The sequence below is a fragment of the Panthera pardus genome, unplaced genomic scaffold (genome assembly GCF_024362965.1).
Source record: "Panthera pardus isolate Hobbes unplaced genomic scaffold, ASM2436296v1 HiC_scaffold_11, whole genome shotgun sequence".
Classification (NCBI taxonomy): domain Eukaryota; kingdom Metazoa; phylum Chordata; class Mammalia; order Carnivora; family Felidae; genus Panthera; species Panthera pardus.
The window spans coordinates 65,020,430-65,042,776 of record NW_026526666.1 but is presented as its reverse complement, the minus strand read 5'-3'; the positions used below and the strand labels follow the sequence as shown (position 1 = coordinate 65,042,776).

Here is a 22,347-nt window from a genome sequence, read left to right as displayed (position 1 = left end):
GCGACCTGCTTCCCCTCGATTCTGGATATTCAGTCCGAAGACTGAGAGGGAGAAGGTGGGCCGAGATAGTGGGGGTGGGGAGAGGGCTCAAGAGAACCGTTGCTGGTTGCCTCAGCCTGCAAGCTAGCCCCTCCCCCCAAGAACCGCTGCACTTAATATTCACAACGCGAATTATTGATCGGTGAAGTCAGCTGCTCCCTACAGTGGGCGCGTTGCCCATTGGCCTCCCCTTTCCTCCTCCGCAAAACAAAACAAAACAAAACAAAAAAAAACCCAAAAACCTAGACTACGCGATTTCATTCTTAGGTTCCTGCTCTGGTCACGAGGAGACCTGGCAAACCTGTTCTGCAGTGTATTGTCTCGTGCCTTGCAAGAATGCCCCTTCCTGCTGGAGAAGCAGCGCTGGGCCTTATTTTTCCTTGCAGCCGCAATTCGTCCACTCTGGGATGATGCAACCAACCGATGCAAGCTCCCAGAAAACCAAATTTCGAATCCCTTATTGCAAAACTGACCCAGATCTTCAGGGAACGAGGACAAAAGTCACTGCAGACATTTAAAGCGTAAAACTTCTTCTGGTTAAATCTACTTGACTTGTTTTTAAACTTTGTGGGTTGAGTATTTCTCCTCAAGTTTTCCTCTGATTTACATAACAAACGGTAAAATTTCCCGTCTCTCCTCCCAGTAGAAGCTAGTTGAATCAATACACTAGTGAGTCCGCACTAGTTGACTCCGACAGTGCGTACTTAATGAGTAGTGAAAGACATGAGACAAAAGTACACCCTCAAACAAAAATACACACCTCTTTTTTATTAGTACCCTTACAAAATTGTAGGCACAATGGAATCCTCGGGAGACTGCAGGCTCCAGAATGCAGTGCGGCCACCTGCACCTGCCGCATTTCTATTGGCAGGCGCAGAGCAGGCTGGGTTTTGTAGTTCGTATATGCGCTCTCCACGATAGGCTGCTCTGGTGAGAGAGAAAGAGAGGCGGAGCCGGTTGTGTCACGTGGGCCCCGCTCCCGCCGCCGCTGCTGCCGTCGTCTTTCTCTGTCTCGACTGAGGCAGCCATCTTGCTCTTGCCGCGTGCTGTTGTTGGAGGACCCTCCCTGCTTCAGGTGAGACCCCCGGCGGTCCCGCCACTCCACGGCCATAGGCCGCTGCGCACGGTCTCCCCCCGCCCTCTTTTTCCAACACCCGCCAACCATTCGGGCTGCCACTTCCGCCGTGGCGGGCCGAGTGGGGGCGGAGGCGGCTGGTTTGGCTTGTCGGTTACCGGCGGCGCAGCTGGGGGTCGGCACCTGAGGGAAGGTCCCCAGCACCATCGCCCCCTATGGGGGCGAGCGGGGACCCGCGGTGTTGCCTCCCAGATCCAGTCCCAGGAGGCGGATTACCCCCGCCTCTCTCCTGTTACTCTATTCACAACAACAATGCTGTGATAACAGCCTATCTGTTGTCATCTCGTTTGATCGTCCCACTCTACAGATAGGGAAACTGAGGTTAGCAGCCCCCGGCCCCCAAGCGCTTGGGACTGAATTCCGTTGCAGCTCTGTTCACCTCGCAATGGCAGTATTTACAATTCTGATTCCCTCTCTGAGACATTGCCTTGTCCATCTCGATAGCCCCATCAAACTGCCTGATGCATAGTAGGCTGTCAGGAAACAGATGATTGACCGACGGGCACCCTGTTACACAGCTAGTGAATGGCGGTTTCAACTTCCGTTCCCACGTTCTTTCACTTATACCATAGATGTTCCCTCGGGAGTGGTAACAATAGTTACCAGTTTTTGAATATATACTGTGAGCCATACCCTGTGCTTGTTAACTTAACCTTTAACCTTTAAAACAGCCCTGTGAATTGTGTAGTGTTAAACCTTTTCTAATACAGAACGAACACAAGTTCAGAAAGTAAAATACCTTTCTGAAGTCTTAAGGGGTAGAACCTTGATCCTTTTGATTACAAAACTTGTGCCTCTGTTAGAGGAACCCCACATAATAAAAAGTCAGGACAAAGGATTGAAATTATTTTATCTGTGTAAACAAAAAGAAAGTGCCTAGCATAATGCTTGGAACTTAGGCACTCAATAAATATTGATCAGAACCTCATTATTTACACTTTTCTTGAGTCCTTGAGTAAAGGGCTAACCGATCCTAGGATCCCCAAGGAAGAACGCAGTAATTTATGTTCTTAGGAAGTTCTTCCTTTTGGGTCTAGGAAGTGACTTGTCCCTTCTGGACCTTCATTTCCAAATCTGTTAAATTAGGAGGGAGGTGAACTGTTTTATTTGTTCATAATTTTTTTATACCCGCTGCTGCTTGCAGGTATTTGAGATGGCCTCACATACAAGACAGGAATAATGGGTACAATGAAGTAAAGGTTGGTCGAAGAATAGGGAATTAAGCCAGGTGATCTTTGAGGTCTAGTCCAGGATCTGAGCTTAACACCTCATCTCTCATAGACTGAGTCCAGTCCTCTTTTCTCCTTCAATTCCACATACCCCAACCTGCTAATAGACAAAGGACCATCTTTCTTTCTCCCCTTCCCCTTTGAGAACCTCCCTAAAATGCTTTTTCTCTGAGATAATTCTTGGGAACAAGTTTTCTGTTACACTGATTACCTGGAATGGAAATCTGTTCTTTCATCAACACATTGATGTAAAGAGTTAATTTTGTTTTTGCTTTTGTTTCAAACAAGTCAAGACTCTTTATCTTGACTTCATTCTCTTGTTTTCCATCTCTTTTCTTGGGGATTGTTACTTCAAAATGCAGAAGAGCCCCTAAGGTTTACATTGTATCTAGTTCTAATATTTTCACTTCCTCCCTTTTTTGTAAAAAAAAAAAAATTCCTTAGGCTCTATACTAAGTTCACTATACTTTCATGGCCACATTCCTTTGAGAAAAGTGAATATTGGTCCTCTTCTATGGATATTGAGTATAGACATTGGGATTTGCATCAGCAAATTTAATTAAGTCTGGCAGAGTTGAGACTGACCTACACCTAAGCCTTCTGGCTTTGTACTCCTCCTGTAACAGCGTGTTTTTAGCTGCTTGAGCATTGTGATACAGTGCTGAGTAAAGATTGAGGAACTATAAATTCTGAATGTTATTTGGGAACTGGACTTTATTTGGCCTTGAAGCATGCATGTATGTATGTATGTATGTATGTATGTGTGTATGTATGTATATATATATATGTATACACACACACACACACACACACACACACACACACACAGGTTAGTGCTCCAGTGGTGTCAGAAAACAGAACAATTAGTACTTATATAATCTTTATTCTCTTTCATCTCTCAAATGAAGACATTATCTTTTTCATGTGAATGATAATTATAAAGAGGTTAGAGAATTGGCCAAAAAAGGTTTGAGAACAGCCTTTATTCCCTCTCTCACATCTTGGTAATGATCTCTTGTTCCACAGAACAAGTAAAACAAGACTTTTAACCTTGGCTTTTATTTGTTTATATAGTGTGGAATGTTACAACCCATTATAAACTTAACTTTTTTTCTCTAGTCAGGAATATCACTGACCAGATTAGGTTTTATGGCTTTATAATTTTCTTAAGAGTTTTCAAAATCAAAATTGGCCTTAAAAAAGCTATTTCTAAGACTCTCCTCCCCACTAAGCACTCACAAAAATTTAGTATTAATGTAGCAGAGATGTTTTTGTCAAATTGTGCAGTGAGGAATTTTACCCAGTGTGCAAGAATATCTTGACAAGTCTGACATACTATATCAGTGCAAGGTATTGAATGAACTCTGTGGAAAGGGCTGCTGAAGTGCTTAATGTCTGAAAATCTGGCTCTCTTTTCCTGTTATTAACATACCATCTGACCTTGAATAGAAGATGTGACTCCCTCATATCTTGACAGCTAGAGAGCCTATTGTTGAATTTCTTCTTTGTCCTGCTTTTTCTTCTTCTTCTTTTTTATTTTTCTATTTATGGGCACAAGGTTATTTATGGCTCATTTATTATTTGACAGAAAAAAATCTACTTAAAGGTTGTGCTGGTAACATTTGGTAACTGCTCTCTGTTGTAAAAACCTTTGGGGGAAAAACTGGCTTGTCTATAGAGATTTTCTAATTGGTTAGGTTTTACTGAATGCCCAAGAACTGAATTATGCATTTAAGGAGGGATCCTCAAATAGGTAACTTTGAATCCTATTCTATTTTATGTTTGTGTATTTGACTCCCTGGTGGTTTTATTTAATTTTCATTCTCTTAATATCTGGTTTATGAAGCGAGAACAAGTTATTAATATTTATTAAGACTATATAGACAGTATTAATATGATCACAGTGGTAATGCCTATTGCAAGCCTAGTGAACCAGAAGGTACTGTTGCATAAACAGTTATTTTATTTTGGTAAAACAGTGATTTTAACAAATGTATTTTTCCCCCCCTAGATTTACCAACAGCATGAATCAAGAAAAGTTAGCCAAACTTCAGGCTCAGGTCCGGATAGGGGGCAAGGTGAGTGTGGCATAAGAAAAATTGATAGGAAAATGTATTATCAGAAAGTAGTATTATTTTGGATTTGTGGTCATTGAAAATCTAAAATCTTTTCAATAATCAAGATCAAACCACATTCCAATTTGAAAAAACTTGTCTAGATTTAATATAGGTAACTAGAAGACTTCTTTCTGGTGGTGCAATGTTAATAGCCACCTTTGTTTGAATCCTCTTAACATCTGGTAGTTATGTGACATGAACAAGTTACCCAACCTTGTTAAGCTTCCATTTTCGCATGTGCAAAATAGAAAAAATCCTGCATAAGATACATCTAAATATTAGAGTAATACTTATAAAACACCTATCTGGCACAGAATAGATAATAAATGAGAGCTGTTATTATGTTAGACTCATTTACAGGGCATCCCAGATGTTGAGGTTACCTTATCTTGACTGGATACACCTATTTGTACAGTTAGGCTTATAAGTGGTTTAACTGGAGATGCTCAGACTGATTATACTTTTTTCATTGCTGGGTTTTCCTCCCAAATTCCTGTCTGTTCTTTGTTGGTCAATATAAGCATGAACATTCTTATTCCATGTATTTTGAAGCCCAAAGAAAAGCTTGTTCTGAGAATCTTTGATTCCCTTCAGCTCTTGCCCCAGGCTTAAGAAGAATACTCTGCCCTTATGTCTGCCTAGTACAATATTTGTAAAAGGAAAAGAAATAGTACTTAGCTCAGACCTGGAAGGCGGTAGGTAGGACACTATGTAGCAACTCTACCTGTCATTTACTTTGATGATTACCACAACTCCTAAGAATGGAGATAAAAGGGGAAGGAAAGAAGTGACTAGTACTTTCTCCTTCTTCCATAGTGACACAGGTATAGGACTCTGGAGTCATATTAACATACTCATGTAACTAAAGTAGTCACATGGTAGCATCAAGTCTAATGCAATGTACAAATGAAAAAACTAGGGATATTCAGGAACCATAGAATATACCTGGAAGAGCTTGATGCAGCACCTCACTGTTACACATTTTAAACCAGATGGTTCATACATTCATTCATTTAACTAGTTTACTGAGCACCTACTATGTGCTTGGCACATAGTAGATAACCTAGTCAGGGTTTTCTTCTCTTGACATAGCTAAGCTTGGAAGAGAGACGTGCTCACAGTTACACTACTGGGTAGTAAATGTTAAAATGAAGTACAAGGTGCTTTTGCCTAGGAGGGACAAGGAAGTCATCACTGAGCCGAGATTTGGAAAACAAACAAGAATTTATCACTAGGTAGACTGGTGAGGGTGAGGGTGTGAGGTGACGAGGGGATTGTTATTCTCATACATGCTAAGGCACCTAAGATGCTGAGATAACATGGTGCTTAATGGAATGGCTTGTTTTAGTTTGGTACAGTTAGAGTTTAGACTATCCAATGGATAAAGAATGATAGGAAACTAAACAACCAGGTAATCATAGTCTTATATGCCATATTAAGGAGGTTAGGATTTTATCCTATAGGCAAGGGGCAACTATTGAAAGATTTTAAGAAGAATAGTCATTTTAGAAAGGTAGGTGCTAGCAACATGGAAAATGGAAATGAAATAGAAGTCTGGCATAGAGGAGAACGATTGAAAGGCTGCTGCTGTAGTATATGGAACACAAATTTAGGAGTTGGAATTGACATGACTCAGAATACAGAGGAGGGATGACCCCCAGATTTCTGGTTTTAAAGACTAAATATATGGTGGTACTACCAGCTACAAATCTAGGAAGAATAGTTTGGTGGACTGGTAAGCTTTTAGACATATTGAATTTGAGGTACTGAGGATCATTTCATTTGAGCAAGCGATTGAGCTTTCCCTGAGTCAGGAATGTTTCACAAATAAACGAGGATCTATGAAAATAGTCCTCCTAGTCCATCCTCCAGCAACTGGATTTTGTCACATCCTCTGCTGCTACTCACAGAGCTCTCTTTCACTCCCATCAGCATTGCTGAGACGGTAGTCCCTGCCTACTGTATAAGGCTGGTTCCCTGAGTACTGCGGGAACTACCCAGAGAATGAAATCTCTCTTCCTTTCCCCTTACTCCTGCCAGGTGTCAGAAAGATTTAGCCCTCAAGACATAGGCTTCTTTTGGTAATGTTTTATTTTTGCTGTAGGTTACATTTTTGTAAATTGGCCCAGGAATTTAATCCATTATTTTAAATAACTTTTCAATGGAAATCTATATTGAGAGTTTCGAAGTATCCATTTAGAAATGAGCTCTTTCTGTCTTTGTGAATAGTGTAATTTTCAACCTATTTGCTCAGGCCAAATTTCTAAGCATCATTCTAGATTCCTTTTTTCCTCATATCCCACATCCGGTCTATTAGTATGTTGGTTCTTCTGACAGTCTAAGATCTCACCATCTCCATTGCCAGAACCCTCATCTCTCGTCAAGACTGCTACAGTAGCTTCCTGATTGATCTCATTGTAGTCCATTTTCTACAGCAACTTCAGTCATCTGTGAAAATCATAATAAAAATCATAAATGAGATCAAATCATTCCCATGCTTAAAACCTTCCTGTTGCAATCAGAATAAAATCCACCTGCTGCCCATGGCATTCTAGGCTACATGATTTGGCCCTTGCCTGTCTTTCTGACTGCATTTTCCTCCTCCTCCTTTGTTCATTCTGCTCTAGCCATAACTGACCTGCTTTCTCTCTGTAGAAACAATAGGTTCACTCTTGTTTCATTCTGCTTGAATCACTCTTCCCCTAGATCTTCCCATGGGTCTCAGCTCATAATGTCACCTCTTCACTGAACATTCTAATAAAATAGTGCTTTGCCCTCACCCAGTAAATATTCTTATCACTGTTTTTTTTCCCCTTACTACCCTTATCCCATTTGAAAGGATCTGATTTGTTTATGTATTTATTGACTTTTCCCTCTCATGTATGCTCTTTGAAGTAAGAACTTTGTCTTTTTCATTCCTAGATTCTAGGAATCTACAACAGTCATATAGTAGAAATTTGATGCTTAATTATGTCAGAATCTTCAAAATTTCAGAATATCTTTAGACTTAATTTTATTGTCAGGGGGTGGTAGGTACTGTAAAAAAAACATTCCTTGTAATGTTTGGAAGTTGTTATAAAACACTAAATTACCTTGAAGTTATAAATTATTTTTATTAGAAAACTTTTGAAACATTGAAATGATAAATGGATATTTAGAGAATAAGAACTGGCTAGAACTGACCCTCAGAAATCTGGGTTAGGTTGACAATCACAATTCTGAAAAGTCTTCTTAGTTGTTACTATTAAGTCAGCAATTTCTTACATGGATTTTAATTAGAATAGGAAGTTATGTGACTGCGGTTACCAGATGCAAGCATCTTAACACTTCTGTTTGGTTATTTTTCAGGGTACAGCTCGCAGAAAGAAGAAGGTGGTACATAGAACAGCTACAGCTGATGACAAAAAACTTCAGAGTTCTCTAAAAAAACTGGCTGTGAATAATATAGCTGGTATTGAAGAGGTACGGTCATTTTGTAAATTGTTAAATTGTGTGGACATATGGCACATTCACAAATATCCACACTTTTTGAATGTAAAATATCAGCTTAGAAGAATCTGATGTTGTCACTCAGGTAGCTTTGAAGAACTAGCTGTTGAATTTGCCGATTGTATAAAAATGGCTGATTGTAAAAAAATAATTTTAGTGGACGGTTAAGGAATTCATCATACTTTTTGGACTCAGAATTTGCACATATGACAAAATTATGGAACTACTCTTGAATTTTCATGCAAAGTAACATTTTTTTCTAATAATATAGAAATAAAGAAACTCCAAGATTTCTTCAAATAAGGTGGACTTTTTTCCCATAAGAGCACCTTTCTACTCAACAATATCTCTTTAATTACCTCAGCCAAGAAGCTCTAGTAATAGCCTTTCATGGATTGGATTTCTTATTAGACCCTTTCCAGAAATTATTGACTACATTTTTTAAATCATTTTATTATATGTTGGTGATACTGCTTTTCTCAAATATGAAACCAAAGACTGATGTTATTTCAAAAGATACTCAAGAAAAATGATGATAACATCAACTATTTGTGATCTGTTACCATCTAGAGTCACTTCTGCCTGATGATTCATTTCCCATAGTAATCAATGTTTAAATTTTCACTGCCATAAATTACATTGAATGTTTAAATTATACTTAATGATATCATTACTTTGTATGGTACCACCCCACAATTTTTAACAGATTGTTAATGCACACGTGCTGTAAAACAGATCAGAAATAATGTGGAGTCAAGGATCACTAAGAAATAGCAGAGTACCAAAGAAAAGGCAGTGAAATGGCCACATGTTCCTTCTAATATGCATGTATGAATAAATATTACTACACTATTTAATTCTGCATTGTACTTTCAAAATTAGTATACTGAAGTAGTAGAAAATGTAAGCCACGTGTATCTTTTTTTCCTTTTAGCTTGATGTGCCTGTGCATTCTTACTCTGATAAAGATAAGAACTTCATTTGCAAGTCTTGAAATTAAGCATTTTATATGCATTTTTCCTTCTGAGTTATTGAAAACTTTTATATATCTTTATTGACCTAAAATAATTTTCAGAGAGATCATTCTCTTTATCTGGGGTATATATGAGAGAAAAAAAAAATCTCAGCCTCTCTTAAAAAATCTAAAGCTTGGTAAAAAAGAACAATTTGTGGGGTGCCTGGGTGGCTCAGTTGGTTAAGCGTCCAACTCTTGATTTCGGCTCAGGTCATGATCTTACAGTTGTGAGATCAAGGCCCACATCAGGCTCCGCACTGAGCATGGAATCTGCTTAAGATTCTCTCCTAGGGGCACCTGGGTGGCTCAGTTGGTGGAGCATCCGACTTCAGCTCAGGTCATGATCTCATGGTTTGTGGGTTCGAGCCCCATGTTGGGCTCTGTGCTGACAGCTTGGAGCCTGGAGCCTGCTTTGGATTCTGTGTCTCCCTCTCTCTCTGCCCCTCCCCCACTCATGCTTTGTGTGTGTGTCTCTCTCTCTCTCTCTCTCAAAAATAAATGTATAAAAAAAATTTTTTAATGAAAAAAAAAAGATTCTCTCTCCTTCTGCCCCTCTCCCCAGCTTGCTGTCTTTTTTTCTAAAAAAAAATACACAATAAGCTGCAATAATAGACAATAACTCTAATAATGTTAAACCTAAACAACTTGAATTTATAAGTGTTTTGGCAGTCTTCCGTCTTCGCCTACATTTCTACTCTCCAACTACCACCCACCCCACCCCACCACTTCAGCACTACTGATATTTTAAATCAGACAATTCTTTATTGAGGGAACTGTCCTGTGCATTGGAGGATGTTTAGCAGCATCCCTGGCCTATACCCATTAGATACCAGTAAGCTCCCCCCAAACCCTCCCCCCAGTTATGACAACCAAAAATATCTTCAGACTTTGTCATATTCCCTGGAGGACAAAGTCAACCTTGGTTGAAAAATAACTCTTTAGAGAGGAAAAGATTCCATTTATACCGCCATGATGTATAGATTTAACTGTGTAATATCTCCAAGGACATGTTTGTCTTTTTTTTTCTTTTTTTTAAGTTTATTTTGAGAGAGAGAGTGTGAGCAGGGGAGGGGCAGAGAGAGAGGGAGAGAGTGAATCCCAAGCAGTCTCCATACTGTCCAGAGCCTGATGCAGGGCTACATCCCACAAACCATGAGATCGTGACCTGAGCTGAAATCTAGAGTCAGATGCTTAACTGACTGAGCCACCCAGGCACCCTCAAGGGCATGTTTTTCTAAATGTTTGTTTTTGTTCAGATTTGGGACACTTTATGGTTCTTATAATTAATAAAACTTTTCATGGTTGGATAGCATTAATTTTATAAATGTTTTATAATAAAATAAGGAAATCAGTCAACTAACAGTTTTGATTTTTTCAGTATACAGCTAAACTTGTTACAATGCTGTGCTGAGTTGATGGTATTACTGCAGTTGAAATTTTCTTAATAAAATATTTAATGATAGTCAACACTTAGTGAACATCTACTGTGTGCCAAACATTTTGCCAAGGACTTGCTAGGCAGTAGTGGAACTTATTATGATCTAGTAGGGAAACTAATTGGTTAACTAGACAAATACAAATTATCCCATTTCAGCTTCACAATATCTCTTTGAATCAGTTGTTGTTGGCTACAGATGAGAAAGCTGAGACAGAATTAGGTACCTGCCCAAGATCACATAGCTAGTAAGTATTGGATTCCAGATTTGAACTAAAGTGTGTTAAAACCAGAGTTCATTCTGTTCATCAATTTATCCTGCTTTTGGTCTTTTTAGTTGTACTTTCTTATATCCACTCTTGGCCTTTTCCTCTCCTCCTATCTCCCTGTCCATCAACACCCACCCCCTTCCCACCTTATGCCCTGTAATATTGAGCACCTACCATGGAGAATTCATTAGTTACACCATAACAGATAAATCCCCAACAGTATTTCCAAGGACATTGCTGTTTCTCTTTTTTTCAGGTCTTAATGCAGACATTATTTCTTCCAGAAACCTTCTTGTTAGCACCCATATACACTTGTGTAAAGAAGGGTTAGATGCCTTTCCTATGTGCCTTCGTAACATACTTTTATTTTACATAATATACTTTTATATAATATACTTTCATTATAGCATTTATTAAACTTCAGTGTGAATTCCTTTTTGTTGGTACTACTGATGCAATTCTAACCTTTTGAGGAGTCATAGCTCCAAAACATTTCACAGAAAATTAATGCTACATAATAATCATTACTACTTTCATTGCACCCCTACCCTGTGTGTGTGTGTGTGTGTGTGTGTGTGTGTGTGTGTGCGAGAGAGAGAGAGATGTATTCCAGCCCTCACAGACTAATTATACAGAGAAAATATGTATAAAAATAATTAACAATGCAAGGTAACAGGTATAAAATTTCTGAGTATTTGAACCTAAGATGGGAAGGAGTTTTACTTTTTTCGTACTTCTCCCTCTTTCTAAAATTGATTTTTTGAGAACTAAAATATTCGTACTTTATATAACACTTTGCAGATTTTGTGTAGGAATATCTAGTATACTATATATAACATGGTTTGCCTCAAACATCATGTTTTTTGTTACTATATTTAAAGTAGAGTTTTTTTTCAAGAAAATTTTTTAAACAAAATGATGACACATACTGGGTTTAAAAACAGCTCTTCAGAGGGAGAAAAGAAACTACTGCATTCAATGTAAACATGAAAACATGTACAGAAGTTTTCAGAAACACAAAGATGTGAAAAAAATATATCTTAGAATAGAAGAAACACATTACTGATTACAATTTTGTTATCTTTAGTTTCTTTAGTTTCAAACAATGTTTGAAACTTGTTTCAAAGTGCTGAACTCCGGGGTGCCTGGCTGGCTTAGTCAGTAGAGCGTGTGACTCGAGCTCCACTTTGGGTGTAGATTTTTACTTTATTATTATTTTTTAAGAAGTTTATGTATTTTGAGAGAAAAAGAGAGACAGAGGGGATGAGGGCAGGCACAGAGAGAATCCTGAGCAGCCTCTGCACTGTCAGCGCAGAGCCCAATGCAGGGCTTGAACTCATAAACAGTAAACTATAGAGTTTACTGTTAAAATAAAAACAATGCAAGGGGGCACCTGGGCGGCTCAGTCTGTTAAGTATCTGATCTGGATTTTGGCTCAGGTCCTGATTTTGTGGTCATGAGAATGAGCCCCATGTCAGACTCTGTGATGAGAGCACAGAGCCTGTTTGGGATTCTCTCTCTCCCTCTTCCTCTCTCTCTCTCTCCCTCTCTCTCTCTCTCAAAATAAACATTAAAAAAAAAAAAGTGCTGAACTGTGAGGAATATGCTGTCTTTTTGTTTTTTGGCAGTTTAAGAAAAGCAGATAAAAACTTTCAAAAAGATAAGACACCACTGTCATTGTTGTAGAACAAAAATAATATTACTATGTTTTCTGTACTTAGACATTCAAAACATCAAACAAGTAGAAAGTACTCAGTTTGTTGGGTGGGGAAGAGGAAGATTGACGGTGGGTTCCAAAAACTCATGGAATGTACCTCTGCCGAGTAAAGTTTTAATCTTACTTTCTAAGCTGTTGGTGTTGGCGATTTTCCCCCCCTCAAAGCTTAATTTATGTCTTCAGAAACTTTAAAAACTGAAGGACTGTTTGGATTATGAATCTCTTGTCTTTTATGTATTCACTAGTTTATTGATTTGGTGTAATAAATTAGTCATCTATAGATCTCTTTTACATGTTACCAAAAAGAAATACACAGCTGTCAAAAAGTAAGGGGCAGGGGAGTGTCAGAGACTGTCTCATACAAAAACCAAGTAAATAACCAGGTTTTTGGAGGGAATTCCTAGGCAGACTCCAAAAGATTTATAACCCAGGACTAAATTTCTAAAAATGGTTTATATTCTATGACATTTGAAGGTATTTGGATGTGCTTCTTATTTGGTATTCTGGTTGAATATAGTGACCTGTCTTCATCTGATAACCTAAATCTATCAAACAGTGGGATCTGTTGCATTTCTTGGAAATGATTAATTTTATCAGATTTATTTGGTAAGAAACATCACCAAAAATCTGAATTTCAGATTCAGATGGCCTAGTTGCTTTGTAGAGTTTTATGTTCAGAGGACATCTTCTCTTGTACCTAGGATATAATTCTGCCTCTATGAAACTTTTCCTGTCTTTCCAGGCATAATTAATCAACCCTTTTCTCTATACTTCCACTGCCCTTACCTTAAATTGCTCTGCTATAATACATTTATTATGACAACCTCATATTGTGGGATATAATGGTTACTTATTAACCACCAATTAGTGTCATCCCCCCTCCCCCCGCCCCCCCCCCCCCCCCCCCCCAGATTATAAGAGTCTTAACAGCAGGGATTGTGTTTATTTATCATTTTATAGTCTGTAGCATGCTAGCTCCCATGATGAATTTGTTTGGGGTCTATTAAGTTTAAGGGATACTGATTATTTGAGATGGAATTGTTCTCAAGAAGTTAGCCATTGGGGTACCTGGCTGGCTCAGTTGGTGGAGCATGTGACGCTTGATCTCAGGGTTGTGAGTTCAAGCCCCACGTTGGGCATAGAGATTACTTAAAAAAAATTTTTTTTAAAAGGTAGTCATAGGAAACTGGAGCTCAGGAGAACACATAAGGCTAAGAAATGTAGATTTTGTAATTGTACACATAAGTGTTACTGTTTATATTTTCTTCTTCCTGAGTCTTACTTTTCCTGAACCACTTGTACCAAAGGAAGACCTAAAGTTATTGGTGACTCTACACTACAATTTCTTCTCCCTCCAACTAGAGCCTCAGATACCAATTGGTGGACAGCTCTGGGTACCGGAGAGTAAAAGGGAAGCACCATGTCCCATTCACCTTATTCCATAGCAGCCTTACTTTATCTTTTAAGATCCTGCTTTTTGGGTTTGTGTTTTGTTTTTTACTACTTTTTTTATTATGGTAAAATATAACATAAAATTTGCCACTTTAACCATTTTTAAGTACAATTCAGTGGCACTAATTACAGTCACACTGTTACTCAACTACCATCATTATTTATTTCCAGAATTTTTCATCATCCCAAACAGAAACTCTATACTCATTAAGCAGTAACTTTCCATCCCCTCTTCCCCAGCCCCTGATAACCTCTAACCTACTTTTTGTCTCTGTGGATTTGCCTCTTGTAGTTATTTCATGTAATATAATATTTGTCCTTTCGTATCTGGCTTACTTCACTTAGCATAATGTTTTCAAGGTTCATCCACATTTTAGCATGTATCAGAACTTCACTCCTTTTATAGCCAAATAATATTCTATTGTTTGAATAATACCACATATATCCATTCATCTGTTGGTGAACATTTTCTGATTTTGAAATAGCTTCCCCCCTCCAATATGAAAATATATTATCATTGTAGAAAATTACAGGTATATAGAAAATATGAAGAATGTTAACATTCAATCATAATCCCACTACCCAGAAGGGACTACTATTAGTTTTACATTTCTTTCCCATCTTTATATGCATATATTTTTAACATATTTGAGACTACAGCTGGAAGCACAATTTGGAATCTTTTTTTTCCCAAGTAGCATTATATCATAAAAATTGTTTCATATCATTAAAAAACTCTTCTTAATCATCACTGTAGATGTCTACATATATTCAGTAAATGGATATACCGCTATTTAGTATTTCTTAATTTATAGTACATTAAATGCTTTCATAATAAGAGAACCATATGTTGGACTTCAATATACATAATATGTATCTTCATCTCTGATTTCCTTCAGAGAGATTCTTGGAAATGTAGTAACTGGCTGAACAAGCATGAACATTTTAGAATTCTTCATCCATGTTGCCAAATTGCTTTTCAAAAAGGTTATGCCATCTTACTCTATAGCATAGCTGTGGAGAATCCCATCTCATCAGACTCTTGCCACCAGAACATAAGAGAAAATGATCCTAGCTTATCATACAGTTTAATGACAGCTGTTAGCTTTAGCTCATATCAACAATAGTAGGTTATGCTTCATATTATGCTTTAGAAATAAGCAGGTGCTGAGCTTAGAAGCATTGAATGTGAAAGATACTGATTTATGAGAGTGCGCCCCAAGCCCATAATCTTCAAACTGGTATATCCCTTAGCCTCACAAAACCCCACACTTGTGTGTCCTCTTCTTAAAATGTTTACTATTTCACCTTATTAAGATATAGGAGGAAGGCAATAAAGGGTGAATTACCTGATAAACATTTAAATACGACTACAGGGGCAGCTGGCTGGCTCAGTCAGTAAAGCATGCGACTCTTGATCTCTGGGTTCTGAGTTTGAGCCCCATGTTGTATGTGGCAATGACTTGAAATTAAAATCTTAAAAATAAATATATAAATGCTACTACATACAGGAAGGAGTAGCAGAAAAACTTGATTTTTAAGACAGTTGTCAATTCTCAGAAGTGCAACTACCTGACCTAGTGGGGACTTGGATACAAAAAAAAAAAAAAAAAAAAGGAAGAATTTAAGCTTCCTTTCTGAACTGTGAGGGCAATTGTCAGCAAGAGATGTAGAGTCAAGTATAACTTTGTGAGCCTCCTAGAGCCATAACAATTTACTGCTGTGTAGGAATAAAGCATCAAATTTACCAGCTAGAAGGGTTACTGTGATTAATATATGTGCCCTACTCAGAGGTGAGCAAAGGTAAGGGTTGTTAAGGTTTTGATAGCAGCATAATGGGGCCACCCAGCAGTTGCTAGGAATGACTTAAAATTCCCCTGAATTCTGTCAGGCATTCAGGCTGATTCTGAAAAGTCAGAACAATAGGAAAAGTCCAGCCAAAGATGCAGCTCAGCAGGTTCTGGGCATTTTCATCAAGACCACTACTGGAGTTATTTCTAAAACTTGAGATGACCCCTCATCTAGCATTTGGGGAGTTTAATTCTGACAGTATCCAAGATTTGAAATTGTATTGGAGGTGTTAATTCATTTGGCAAATGTGAGTGACTATTATGTATTGGACACTTAGGGGCATACTATGTCTAGTAAGGCATGGTCTCTGATGGCAAGATGTTTACCTTCTAGTAAGGTCAAAGACTTGCAAACACAATTATCCTACAAGACAATTCCATATAATTGCAATACCCATGAAGTACAGAAAGTGCATAAACAACCTTAAATTTTCACAAAGAAGCATCTGACTCAAGTCTTGGATAAATGAGAATTTGCAAGGTGGAGAAGCATAAAAAGGTTCTAAACAGTAAAAACAGCATATGTAAATGTACTAGGCATGAGAGACCATTTTTTAATAACTACAAGACACATCAGTACTGTCCAAGCACCACCCGGTGCCTGGGTGGCTCAGTCAGTTAAGCGTTTGACTTCGGCTCTGGCTCCAGTTGTAATCTCACTGTGAGTTCCAGCCCTGTGTTGGGCTCTCTGCTGTCAGCACGGAGCCTGCTTCAGATCCTCTGTCCCACTCCCCATCCCCCCCCCTTGCACCTCCCCTGCTCGCTTGTATGCTCTCTCTCTCTCAAAAATAAACAAAAAAAAGAGAAAATTCTACTTCCTCCATAGCTCAAGTAGCATCCTTTACCTTAAACTACCTGTTAAAGTGGAAAAAACATTTTGACATAAGGGGTTGTTAGATTGAAAAGGGACCTGAGTGCTGGCACAGTAGCTAATTTAATAGTCTTTGTTTCCTTGTCTGCTCCTTATTTTTACACTGTATATAGACTAGGTATGACTTATTCTGACTAAGCAGTGGTAACTGGAAAAGGTGAAGTCTCCTTATGAAATGTGTACAATTTGTATTGTGAATTTAACAAGGTCCTTAATCCCTTCTTTTGCTTCTAAAAGGGTAGGGGAAGTGTCTAACTGATCTTGCTCAACCCAAAATTCATCCTTTGATAGTTTCTAATAGCTTGAGTCTAGAAGCCTTATATAATCATGTTATTTGCTCAGTAGAGAGGAAGGAATGGTAGATAGAAATAAAATATTTTGGCCTTCTTTAACTTAAAGTACTTCATTTTCTATTCTAAAATTAACTAAACTTGGGGCGCCTGGGTGGCTCAGTCGGTTGAGCTTCCGACTTCGGCTCAGGTCATGATCTCACAGTTTGAGATCTCATGAGTTTGAGCCCCGCATCAGGCTCTTTGCTGACAGCTCAGAGCCTGGAGCCTGCTTCAGATTCTGTGTCTCCCTCTCTCTCTGCCCCTCCCCTGTTCATGCTCTGTCTCTCTCTAAAAAATAAATAAAAACATTAAAAAAATTTAACTAAATTCTTCACCCCTTTCTGGACCTTTCTCTTCATGAAGCTACATCTTTTGTGCAACCCCATTTAAAACAACCATTTATAAATTTATTTCTGTTTTACAGTCTGAGATGGAATTCATCCTGCTTTTCACACTAAACTCAGCATATTTTAAACTACTAAGATATGACTTAATATTTAGCCTTTGATAAAGAAGCTTGAACAGAAGAAAAATCATGATTTTTTTTTTTTGGCCCTGTGTTAGCTTCTTGTTTTGTAGCTAGCAAGATATATATTATCCATATATCTGTGTCAGTTTTCTTTTACATTCTCCACTTATCCTATATTCTGAGATAAATTGCTGGCAAGCTTTCATGGGGCCAAAGAATTGAATTCTTAAAGGCAAATAAACAATTTTAAGAATGAGAATGACACATGCAGAGGGAGAGAGGCCAACCAAGAAACAGACTTTTAACTATAGAGAGCAAACTGATAGTTACTAGAGAGGTGCATGGGGGGATGGGTTAAATAGTTGATGGGGATTAAGGAGGGCACTTGCTATGATGGACACCAGGTGATGTATGTAAATGTTAAATCACTATGTTGTACACCTGAAACTAATATAACACTGTATGTTAACTTGAATTAAAATAAAGTGAAAACTTTAAAAACATTTAAAAAAAATAAAAGAATGACATCATAGGAAGGAAACTAAACAAAGTTGGGAACCCAGGTTCAAGTTCTAGGTTTGCATGTAACTATTTATCCTTGAATATTTGCTTAGCCAAGAGCTCTTGCCTTTAGTATTTATTTCTCTCACGAGATTTGAACTAGAAAACCTCTTAAGTTCAACAAATTTATGGCATGACTTTTGGAACAATATTGATTTCAAAATCTCTTATGACTTTAACATCTGTAAATAAAAAATATCTCAAATGCTAATATTTCAGACTTTTCAGTCCTGGAAATATTGTAGAAATCCTTTATTAAAATTATGTGATTTGGTCTTGATTTGGAAAATGGAGTCCTACCATATCTTTATTCATTTCCCATACTAGAATTATGTAATTCTAGGATAGATACAGAACAACATCCCATTTCATATCCACTATGCCACCTCCTTCTCAAGCCGTTCCTCTTCCAAATTTTCAGCCACTTTAACATTAAAAACTTTTCTACCTAAACTTATACCTTCAGAACTATATAATTTTATCTTTTTCTAAAGTCAGTATAAATTATTTTTAACTCATAATGGTATTTGTTCAGAACAGTTGGATTGAATGCTTACTGTGTGTAATATGCATAATGGAACCTTAAGTATAATACCGATACTGGGAAAGATAAAGAATTCAAATAGTAATTTTTGTCAGAGAAAATTTGGGAAATTATTTGTGGAGCTTAGTTATAATTTTCCAGGGGATATGCCTTTATTTTCTCTGTGTTCCAGGTCTTTCCTGAAATTTAGAAGCCCCTTTGTTCCCCTTCCTTTCTGATGCTATCAGTGGTGATGATCACCTTTGAGGAAGAAAAGCCCACTTCCACTGACCATGGAGAATACACAGCATCTCTGCTTGATTTTGACAAGGGTAGTTTTTGGATGGATCATGAAATGCTTCTAAATTAGTCAAGAGTTAACTCTCCTAGCCTTTTTATATAATGAGCATGTTACCACCAAGGTAACTTGTCCAAGTGGAATCAACTACATAGTGGAATCACATTATTTACACTTTTAACTTATACAAATTTAACACCACTAAAACACAAATAAGAAAGTACATGAGTGAGAGAGAAAAATATTTTAAATAGCACATGTTTAACCTTCCTTTTCAGCAAGTCCCAGGCAATGGATAAAATCAAATCTGAAACAGTTGATTCATGTTGGTGAAAGCTACCAAAAGAATGTGAGGATGGTTTTAAAGATTTCCTGGTAATTGATAAAGCATGTTCAGGTGGCCAGGCAAGTTTGGAGAGCTTTGACATTTACAAGGGTTATTAAAGGTTGTTGAGAAGCTACATTTAGGAGTTAGAGGAACTGACAAAATCCTTTTCACAGAGTGACATGGTGAGAACAAGTTGAAATTTTTGTAAATTTATTAAGTATTCAAAGGAGTGAAACACCTGATTAAATTTCTGATGCTCTTTATGGATCTTCCGGGGTTGTTTTTACCATACGCCATTACCCCTTTACAACCTGTTGCCTAAGTAAGATGCTACCCCACCAAATGGTATCTGTACCAATTTAGTTTGATAGTGTAAATTGATTAAGATACTGGGTAATTTCATTAACAAGGCAGTTCTTGGCTGATAACTTCCATTATTTTTAAAATATGGTCATAAACTTCTTTTTCATAGTAGAAGTCTTTGAATTTAAAATCTAGATTCTATAATAAAATGTAATCTGTGCCACCTGCACCATTTTACTTTGTCATTAGGGTCTTTTTCCACCCATATCTACTGCTTACTACCTTGGGATTGTTAAAAAAAAAAACAAAAACAAAAAACAAAAAACAAATGTAATTGGCTAAATCATTATTTAAACAGATACTGTTTTAGTTGTACCAAATATGTGATGTACATTTTGCTTCTGTGATCATACAGGTGAACATGATTAAAGATGATGGGACAGTTATCCATTTCAACAATCCCAAAGTCCAAGCTTCCCTTTCTGCTAACACCTTTGCAATTACTGGTCATGCAGAAGCCAAACCAATCACAGAAATGCTTCCTGGAATATTAAGTCAGCTTGGTGCTGACAGCTTAACAAGTCTTAGGAAGTTAGCTGAACAGTTCCCTCGGCAAGGTAGGTATTTCAGTTTAGTGTCTTTCCTTCTCCACCTCTGTTTAAAGAACCTAATGATTTAAAAGGTTTTCCATTTTATACTGGAAGGATTTGCTTGCATGTAAATTTTACTTTTAAAAATGTTGCTTTGCTTATATGTTTCATAATTTTTTGAGTTTGTTTCTTTAATAATTATGCAGTGTAGCATACTGAATATTCAGATACATTTCAGTAGTAATACAGATATGAGAGGTAATTACCTAAAAGGAAGGAGCCAGGATCTGCAGACCACATTTTATGGACAATATTTACTATTCACTTCTGACTAATGACAAGAAGATACTGTTATTACAGAACTATATTTTTGTTTAATATTGTTGATTGTACTATAGGTGCAGCAACCATAAGTTCTGAATTTCCAAGATAGTCCTGGTTTCAAATGTGTCTTCTCACCCCTAAAAATCAAAGAACCTGTTATTTCAGTAGCTAGATACTTTCTTACACCGAAAGAGATGGAAAAGGTCTTGAATATCGACTTTTGACTTGGAGCATATGGAATTTAAAGAATAAATTAACTGTAATGTGTTTTTATTCCAACTCATCCTGAATTATTTCATTTTTCATATAAATTTTACCTTGACTACCCATTGAAATTGCCAGCTATATTTAGTATATGCCTAATGAAGTTAAAGTTTTGATTTTACTATTAAGTAAAAAATATGGTATTAGATCAGACAATCTTTAGCTTTTTCCAAAGAACTATATAAGATTTAGACAGAAAGAATAAATATTACAAGTGTTCTATGAAGGCCTTTATTCTTCAGGACTAATTTTAAAATAACTTTTCGTAGTGTTGGATAGCAAAGCACCAAAACCAGAAGACATTGATGAGGAGGATGATGATGTTCCAGGTAAGTGACATTTCTTTAGCTTTAAGATTTTTAGCAGCCTGTTTATCACATTTAATTCATTGTATAATGAGTTTCAGTTTTTGTTGATGGTAAGCTCATAAATTTAAACTGATTCACGACAATATGGATACATCTAATGAAAAAGAAAAAAAGCCCTCCCATTTAGAACTTAGAATCAGAAATTGTAACACAAAGCTCTGCTACCTGTGTTTGTTAAATTAGAATCACTGTGATTATAAATTTGCTTAGTTATTGTTACATTTCTGTGGGAATTATGATTGACATATAAAAATGCTGTTCACCTTAGTAGTTTGCATAGACTAAAAAAAGACTTACATTTCGTTAGGATTACTGTTTTAAAAACAGATAAATGAGGGGCGCCTGGGTGGCTCAGTCAGTTGAGCATACAACTCTTAATACCAGCTCAGGTCATGATCCCAGGATCGTGGGATCGAGCCCTGTGTTGGGCTCCACACTCAGTGTGGAGCCTGCTTGAGATAGAAAAAAAAAAAAAAAAGCAGATAAAGGAAGCATTATTAATAAGTGAAATGCCACCAGTTCATTTCTGCCTCTTGTCCTGTATGTTTTCAGGCTAATTCTAGTAGCAACAATTTTGTTTTTATTAGGGTTAGAAGTTAGGAATTTAATTTACCACTTTTTATTTTTCTTGTATCTTTTACTCATTTCCTTTTTTATTTTTTTCCAGATCTCGTAGAAAATTTTGATGAGGCATCGAAGAATGAAGCTAACTAAAAAATTTTTTCTGGTGTTTGGAAGCTGGCATGGACTAGATTTAACAAATCAGCTATGTGGTTCCAAAGTTTTACAGACATGGAGAACATCAACTGTTACTAGTTCAGTAATATAAATATTTTGTATATTAATAATGCTGTTTGTTCAGCATTTTTCGGTCATTTGATTTTGCATTTTGCACTTCCTCCCAGGATCTATTCTTTTGGTCAAAATACGAAGTATTGGTGCAGTTTGAGGGTGTTTTGGTGTTTGATTCTCAGTTTTTTGTTTTGTTTTTTGTTGGAGTATTTTTGGTGTGTGTATGTGTATGTATGTGTGTGGGTATGTGTGTATACAGTGGAGAGCAAATTGGAAAACAGTTCTATTTATCCTCCTTCTTCCCCCAGTAGAAATAAAACAAATCTTTACATTTGTTACTTTTTATTTTTTTCTAATAATGCAGAGAATTAATGAAAAGTGAGTATCTTGGATTTCAGATCTGAGGAGATTTTACCCTTGGAAGTTTGGTTAATTTGCTTGGTTAACATATTTTTCATACATTTCTCTGGGTTTAAAATGTCTTGAGATATTTTGCCACCAGCTCCATGTTGGCATAGTGGATAGCATATCTTTGGTGTGGTTGCCTTAGATTCACTTACCTAGTCAGACCCAGAAG

The 22,347-nt window shown here is 37.2% G+C and overlaps 1 protein-coding gene across 4 annotated transcripts; it reads left to right on the top strand.

Annotated features, from left to right (window-relative positions):
* Positions 1-25: 25 nt before the first annotated feature.
* BTF3L4 (basic transcription factor 3 like 4) lies at positions 26-22,101 on the top strand. Of its 4 annotated transcripts, none has more exons than XM_019449304.2 (6): positions 26-55; positions 4,415-4,481; positions 7,869-7,982; positions 19,848-20,049; positions 20,880-20,939; positions 21,646-22,101. In XM_019449304.2, exons 2-6 carry the CDS (start codon positions 4,428-4,430, stop codon positions 21,690-21,692), a joined length of 477 nt encoding a protein of 158 aa, XP_019304849.1. In that variant the 5' UTR covers positions 26-55; positions 4,415-4,427; the 3' UTR covers positions 21,693-22,101. The 4 variants fall into 4 exon arrangements, with proteins under 4 accessions (XP_019304849.1, XP_019304848.1, XP_019304851.1 ...); XM_019449303.2 differs by lacking the exon at positions 26-55 and adding an exon at positions 1,009-1,114; XM_019449305.2 differs by lacking the exon at positions 26-55 and adding an exon at positions 1,387-1,495.
* The last annotated feature ends 246 nt before the right edge of the window (positions 22,102-22,347 follow it).